Genomic DNA, 7,372 nt, shown 5'->3' on the forward strand with positions numbered 1-7,372 from the left:
TTTTAAGTGTCCTTGATCAATTTGTTCTTGTACTAATTCATGAGCAGCTTCCAAGCTTTCCCGTTTTAAAGGCCATTGCTTAACCCATACTGGAGTATCAACAATCCAAGTAATAGGAATTGGGAAAGACCAAGCAATGGCTATTCCCCCAAAGGGTGATCATTGGAGAGTTTCATCCCAATTTGTGTCAAAACATCTCTCCCGATTAAGCATTGTACTGTTGGTGGAAGCTGGACAACAGACAGGACAGCACTGGCCACACGACCTTCCACCTCGATGTTCACAGTAGGAGTCCGCATAGCAATTGAGGCACCCCCAATGCCAGTCACAGTTGTAGTAGCAGGTTACAGAGGCCAGTGTCTAGGCCAACAATGAGGAGCTATTATACTGGAATCAGCTCCTGAATCTAGTAAAGCATCCAGTGTTTTTGTTTGATCTTTCCATATAATTGTGACTTTATGTTTTGGCCTCTCACTTAAATCCAGTGTCAGTAAGGTAAGTCCCCTTGTAGAACCAAATCCACGATCTCCACGTTGCATCAGTTGTCGGTCGTTGGTTAAAGGTTTTGCTAACTGTGGCAGGGGTATTAATTGAGCAATACGTTGTCCTTTAGGAATCCTTAAAGGTGGAAAAATAGTATATGCCATAACCATTATCTGTCCAGTATAGTCAGCATCAATTAATCCAGGCAGCACAAATAATCCAGCAAGGCTAGCCGACGATCTGCCAATCAACAGTGCCCCAAATGCTTGTTTATTTATTACCAAAGGCCCGTAGATACCAGTAGGAATCTTTTGAGGTTGGGTGGATAGCAAAGTGACCTCTAGTGTCGTGGCCAGATCCAATCCGAGGCTACCGGCTGTGGCAGGTTGCAATCCGAAAGCATTGGCTGAGGCTGTGGTTGTGGCAGGTTGCAGCTGTTCTCCTGTCCGTGGAATGGATTGTTCGGTGAAAAGTTGCTGGCTGGGGTTATCTGTGCTGCAGCGACTACTTGTGTCTGAGCGCGGCCACTGCAATTCCTCGCGCTCTGCCGGGAGTTTCCCGACCGGCTCCGACAAACAGAAGTGTTGTGGGTGGAGTTCTGACACTGCTGGCACCAAATTCCTGTTGCTCGGCACTCCCTTCTGAAGTGTCCAGTAGCTCCGCATCGATAACACTTTGATCGAGTTTTTCCATCTGTGGAGTTATTAGCCTTTCCCTGGAGGGGTGCAAGAGCTGCTAACACTTGAATTTGGGAATTTTGAGCTTGTTCTTTAAGCTCTTTAACTAAGTCCTGAGTCTGTTCTTTAAGCCCTTTAGTAAAATCCTGAATAGCATTGACTAAAAATGCATTCTCTCCTGTTGGTATTTGCAATACTTTGTCTAATAATTCTTCTATAGTCCAATAAGGACCCAATGTATTTATTACTTGTTTAACTATTGAGTTAGCATTTTGCAAAACACACTGCTTTAGCATGGTCCCCTTCATATAATCTGGGACCCCAGCTTTTGTGATAGCAGCTGTTAACTTGTCAACATATTCACCAAAAGATTCATTCCTTCCCTGTTTTAAGCTCATATATAATGGCACTCCCCCTGGCTCCTTGACCCTATTTAATGCTTTCCTTACAAGGTCCATGGCCTCTCTAATTTTATCTGCCCCAATGTGTACTTGTGCTTCGGTTCGTGAATATGGACCTGTTCCCATTAGTTCGTCTGCTGTAACGCCGTGTAAAGGATCCCCCGGTTGCCTGATCACAGCAACACTTTCATTAACATATGCTTGCCAATAAGCATTAAACAAAAGTTGCTGATGTTCTGTAAGTATCATTCTCGAAATGGAACGGAGATCTGAGGGTAGTAAAAGTTGAGTGGCCCAGAAATAATCTAACATTTGTTTAACAGGTTCTCCATGCAAACCAAATTCACTTACAGTGCTCCGCAGTTGTGCCAAAAGTTTCCAATCTAATGGAGTTATAGTGGCATTTAGCCTTCCCCCTGGCATTTGATTATAAATAACTGGAAATGCCATGCCCTCTGCCCCCTGCAATTCTTCTGACAGGCAATGTTTAGCAATCGCTGCCCATGTATCTCTCCTCTCTTTGGCTATGGCCCCCGCCGGGTCAGTGCTTGCCCCAGGGACAGGCATCACAGCATCTAAAGTAGGAGGAGGGGGTGCTGGTGGCTCCAGCAATGGATCAGCGTTATTGCTTAAAGGTTCTGCAGGGGCAGGAGGGTCAGGAGGGGTTGCAGAAGGGGGAGCCGTATTTTCATTAGGAGGGGGGGCAGACGGCTGTGCTGGGAGCATAACTGATTGAAATGCAGGGGGAGTCGGGGAAATAGAGAACCAGTCTCTGTTGTGTTGCTGCATACCTCGAGCTTGCTCAGCAGCTCGTTTCTCTGCCTCATGTTGTAACAATGTATCATTCACAACTTTCCAAAACTTTCCTAGCTTTTTTGCAACTTTATCCTCTTCTAGAATGGCCTCACATATTTTATCTCCAAACTTTCGCCACTCTTCTAAAGAATGCACGGTATGCGGGTTGATAAAACACCCTTTTGCATACCCAAAAGCAAGCAATCCTGGTAATTCCTTTTTTAAATCTATATCTTTAATACCTTTTTTCTGCAAAAATTCAGAAAATAAACTATATGCTGCTTCCCTTTCCATTTTTTACCTATTTTTAGCGCGCTCTTGCAGCCTCCAGGGTCCGGCAGCACGTACGGTGGAACTCGTCCCAAGTGACGCTTTAAGGATCCGAAGTTGCAGTTGCCCACTTTTTGATCCGGGTCCGAAGTCGCAAATTCTGCCGACTTTTTGACCAGTTCCAGGTCCAAGTCACTCCTCAATTTTGACTTTTTGACCAGCCTCGCTGCTAAGGCTCCGACACTATGCCATCCCAACCGTGGATTCCCCCGTTTCTTTAAATTATCACGTCGGGGTCACCATTTGTTGTGGACGACGGGAAAGTATCACACGATCACAGTATTGATCATGACTAATCCAACTTTATTGCTGTAAGCTCCATGCTTATAAAGGTTAATAATTAGGCTCATTAATATTCCAAATACAAGCTCATCATTGGCTCCCAATTACCTAAGTTATATTTGCGCAAATGCTGCCTCTTTCTCATGGCTATAGTTACTTTATTTACTATTTGCTACTTTCTCTACCTTTCCCATCCTGTTGCTCTAATTTTTCTATCACGTATGCAGTTTCTTAAACAATACAGCTTCACAGCAGACAATGCAGCCTTGCAGTTTCTTAAACAAAGCAGTTTCACAAACACACTGATCAGTGACCTTCTAATAGTTTTCTTGCTTTAGCGTGAGACCAGCGGTATAGAATCTTTAATGTGTCCTCTCTCTACCAACCAGGTTTCTGTAATATCTTCCACAAGCGTTTTTAAGGACTGGCTGACAGCTTCAGCTTCTTCTTTAATTTCTGGGGAACACCTCCCCTCGTGGGTGGGAATACATCCCTCCCATCCTAATAGGTCACCTCTTGTTTGCTGAAGCCGGATTTTTCTTCTTTTGTCCTTTTTTGTCCTTTTTCTCTTTTTGTCCTGTTTCTGCAGAGGTGACTGATGCGCACAATTTGTCGAAGAGCTCTTCCTTTTTCCTTGGAATTCCATCAGGACAGATGCCATGGCAAGATGTCCCAAGGCCTTTGGCCTCTGGTTACCGACGCCTGTTGAATGTCCCGATTGGGGTGGCCATTTAGAGCATTTGTCTTGCACGAACCCAGTCGACACGGGGGTGCAGTAACCCAATTAGTTTTATTAAGATCAACACAAGCTTATACAGACACTTCAAACGGTGACATGGGACCTCCTCAAGCACTCCCATCTGAGCACTTCACTGCGCACGTGCGACAGAGACCGAAGGACTATGAGTCCCAGGATGCCCTTCGGCATTCTTCCTGGAATATGAACTGCTACGGGATTGAGTCACTTTGAGGGGACACATTGATCCCGTTCGGCTTTTGGGATGCAGAGCTGGGAGAGACTGGAATGTTAATGGTCCATGGCTCCAACACTCTGCCGTTGCAGAAGCAGCGGGGGCTTTGCTGCCCAGGGGCAAAGGAACCGCCCGGGGAAGGGGTGGTAACATCTACCCCTGGAGGGGACAGGCTGGGCTTGGAGCCAGAGAGAGGAAGTGTTATTTTTATGCTTTTAGATCACTATAGACAGGAGCCAAAACTGCCTCAAACCTACTCTACAAGGAAACAAAATTGATCTAAACTGAACCCTACGTATAGATAGAGAGATAGATAGAGAGATAGATAGATAAACTAACTCTAATTTTCCCCAAGGGATCAGTTAACAAGACCCTGGGTCACCCTCACTGTCAGAGGGGTCAGGACAGGGGTTGGACACGGGTCACCAGGTGTGTGCCCAGCATGGATCACCTGGAACAAGGGTCACCAGGTCTGTGCCCAACGTGGGTTCCTGTGGATCACCCAACGGGGGTCCTTCAATGGCTGATGGAGTTGCAGCAGCAGCAGCAGTCGAAGCTCTTCCTGCAGTCGGGGCACTCAAGGCACTTCCCTTACCGGTGGGTCCGTTGGTGTGAGGTCAAGGTAGAGCTCTGGGCAAAGCTCTTCCCACACTCCCCACACTTGTAGGGCCTCTCTCCGGTGTGGATGCGTCGGTGGGTGACAAGGGAGGAATTCTGGCTGAAGCCTTTTCCGCAGTCGGTGCAGCGGAAGGGCCTCTCATCTGTGTGTGTCCGCTGGTGCAGGAGGAGATGTGAGCTGGTCCGAAACCTCTTCCCACATTCCAAGCACTTGTGGGGCCGTTCCCCAGTGTGGATGCGCCGGTGGATGACCAGGTGGGAGTTCTGCCTGAAGCCCTTCCCGCAGTCAGTGCAGCGGAAGGGCATCTCATCCGTGTGCGTCCGCTGGTGCAGGAGGATATGTGAGCTGGTCCTAAACCTCTTCCCACATTCCAAGCACTTGTAGGGTCGTTCCCCGGTGTGGATGCGTTGGTGGATGAGGAGGACAGAGTTCTGCCTAAAGCTCTTCCCACATTCCCCACACTTGTATGGCTTCTGCCTAGTGTGGATGCGCTGGTGTAGGATCATTGCGGAGCTCTGCCTAAAGCTCTTCCCACATTCCCCACATGTGTAGGGCCGTTCCCCAGTGTGGATGCGCTGATGTTGGATCAGGTTGGGGTTACAGTTGAAGCTCTTCCCACACTCCCCACACGTGTAGGGTCGTTCCCCAGTGTGGATGTGTTGGTGGATGAGGAGCTTGGTGCTGGCCTTGAACCTCTTCCCACATTCCAAGCACCTGAAGGGCTTCTCCCTGCTGGGAGGCTGCTCAAGGACCACCAGCTCAGAGCTCTGCCTCAAGCTCCGGCCGCCTTCCCGGCACAGGCTGGCTCTTTCCTCCTCAGAGCACCCTGGGCTGGCTTTGGAGCCCCTCCTGCGGGGGGATCTCCGGCCCTTTTCCTCCCCGCTGCCTTCCTGCGCCGGGGAGCCCTTCAAAACGGCCTCTCCCACCAGGCTCTCACGGGGGGATTTGTCCTCCGGGCTCTCCGTCCTCACCTCGGGGCCTGGGGCAGGAAGCAAGAAGGACAGGCAGGGGATTTGCCTCCGGCCCACAGGGAAGGCCAAGGACATCCCCCCAACTCCGGCCCCGGCAGGACGGCGGCGCCAGCGGGGTTGTCCTGCAGCCGGGGCCATGCTCGGCTGACAGAGCCAGCACAACACCCGCCCAAAGGGACACTGACTTCCTCCTCACCTGCCTGGGGGGACCAAGGCATCTTCCTCTTCCTCGCAGCCTCCTCCTTCATCCGACCAAGCTTTGGGAAGGAGAAATCCTGATGGGGGGGAAAACAAGGGCTGAGCACGTTGGCTTGGGGGTTCCTCCTGCCCAAGTCCATCTCTAGAACTCACTGGGCATCTTGTGACCATAGAAACCTCCAAAACACCAAGATTCAGCCCAGAAAAACCCAAACAATCGAAATTCAGGCAAAAGCTCCTCAGAAATAGTGAGAAAACTCCTGCCTGTCCAAACTGCAAAAAGTTGAGATTCAGCTAAAAAGTACTCTAAAATATGAAAATTAGCCCAAAAAAACTCTCCCAGGAGTTCCCCCTCTCTGGTCTCTCCCCTCTGGGGTTCAGAGGGTCTCCCCTGTCTGCAATGCTGGGGGTCCCCCTTAGGGATGCTGGGAGTGTTGGGAGTCCCAAGGGTCCCTTCTCCTCTGACTCTTGCCTTCGGGGTGCCATCTTCCCAGACATTCCCCCTCTCCAGGTTCTCCACCTTGCTGTCCTGGGGATCCCAGGGGTCCCCACTGTCCTACTGTGCTGCTCTGAACCAGTAGAGTAGTTGGAGAACAGACGGTGGTAAAATGTAGTCTGTGCCAAGTGTTTTAGGGCTCTTTGGCCCAAAGAAATGTCTGTGCCCTGAGAACATTGGATCCAGCAGCCCCAGTACCCCACAGGAAGTTGGGAGCTCAGGGGGGCCACCCCCCTTTGCCAACCCCCCTGTGCCCAAAGACTCCCATGGGACTGTCAAACTGTCCAGACCACCTCCCCTTTTCCACCCTTCTCCCTATTCCTTCCACTTTTCATGGTCCCCTCTATTCCCAGCCTGCCCAGGATCACTTCTGGGGTCCCAACCCCCACTTTTTTCCTCCCTCTCTCACATCATCTCCCCACTCCCCAGCTCCCTCATGCTCAGTTTGGGGGTCCCACCCTCCCCTTTCCCCACTCTTCTGACCTCTCCCACCCATTTCCCATCATCTCCCAAACTTCAGTGCCCCTCCCCCTCCACTTTTGGTGGGTACCCTCCTCTCCCACTCAGTTTGGGGTCCCACCACCCTTTCTGTCCCCTCTGACCCCCCTTTTCCCACCGACCTCCCCCTTCCCATCCCCTGCTCACCCGAGAGCTCCTCGCCCGCAGCCGGGGGGGCTCCCAGCACCACCAGTGCCCAGACAAGTTTGCTGACCCACCCCTGTCCAGTTCCAGCAACTGCTCGGCTCCAAGAGGCGCTGGGAGCAGAAGGCAGCCCCCCGTGTCCGTGCGGTTCCGCCTTCGCCGCCTCTTTGCGCCGGGAATTCCGCCGCGCTCCAGTCGCGGCAGCGCCGGGCGGGGAAGGCGCAGGGGCCGGGCGGGGAAGGCGCGGGGGCCGGGCGGGGAAGGCGCGGGGGCCGGGCGGGGCCCCCGGTTCCCCCGGGCGGTCCCTCGGGCCTTTCCCTGCCCGGGAGGGCGAGCGGCCCCCGCAGCCCCCGCTCCCTCGGGCCGTTCCAGCCCTCGTGGGCAGCGCGGGGCGCTGGATGGTCCCTACGAACCCCCTGCCCTCAGCCCCTCCTGGGCTGGCACATCTCCCAGCCTGTGTCACGGCACCGGCTGCTGCCAAGGGACAGCCCTGCTGCAGTTTGTACT

General features: G+C 52.0%; 2 protein-coding genes across 2 annotated transcripts; both read right to left on the reverse strand.

The window, feature by feature from the left end:
• Positions 1-357: 357 nt before the first annotated feature.
• LOC120323434 (endogenous retrovirus group K member 5 Gag polyprotein-like) lies at positions 358-2,918 on the reverse strand. Its single transcript, XM_039382219.1, has 2 exons — positions 1,300-2,918; positions 358-1,266 (listed from the first exon to the last, which is right to left on the reverse strand). The coding sequence occupies exons 1-2, from the start codon at positions 2,648-2,650 to the stop codon at positions 824-826; spliced, it is 1,794 nt and encodes a 597-aa protein (XP_039238153.1). The 5' UTR covers positions 2,651-2,918; the 3' UTR covers positions 358-823.
• Positions 2,919-3,234: 316 nt separating this feature from the next.
• On the reverse strand, positions 3,235-5,322 carry LOC114000414 (zinc finger protein 664-like). Its single transcript, XM_039382213.1, has one exon. It carries the CDS (start codon positions 5,062-5,064, stop codon positions 4,531-4,533), a length of 534 nt encoding a protein of 177 aa, XP_039238147.1. The 5' UTR covers positions 5,065-5,322; the 3' UTR covers positions 3,235-4,530.
• Positions 5,323-7,372: the final 2,050 nt, after the last annotated feature.

Source organism: Pipra filicauda, unplaced genomic scaffold, assembly GCF_003945595.2.
Source record: "Pipra filicauda isolate LSUMZ 115617 unplaced genomic scaffold, ASM394559v2 scaffold1102_size36048_pilon, whole genome shotgun sequence".
NCBI lineage: Eukaryota > Metazoa > Chordata > Aves > Passeriformes > Pipridae > Pipra > Pipra filicauda.

Bases quoted from the DNA above. Each gene is read 5' to 3' on its own strand.
- LOC114000414 (XM_039382213.1), bottom strand. From the start codon at position 5,064: ATGATCCTACACCAGCGCATCCACACTAGGCAGAAGCCATACAAGTGT.
- LOC120323434 (XM_039382219.1), bottom strand. From the start codon at position 2,650: ATGGAAAGGGAAGCAGCATATAGTTTATTTTCTGAATTTTTGCAGAAA. The intron at 1,267-1,299 runs CTAAAGGGCTTA...CTCAGGACTTAG, and splicing joins CAATGCTATTCAGGATTTTA to TTAAAGAGCTTAAAGAACAA.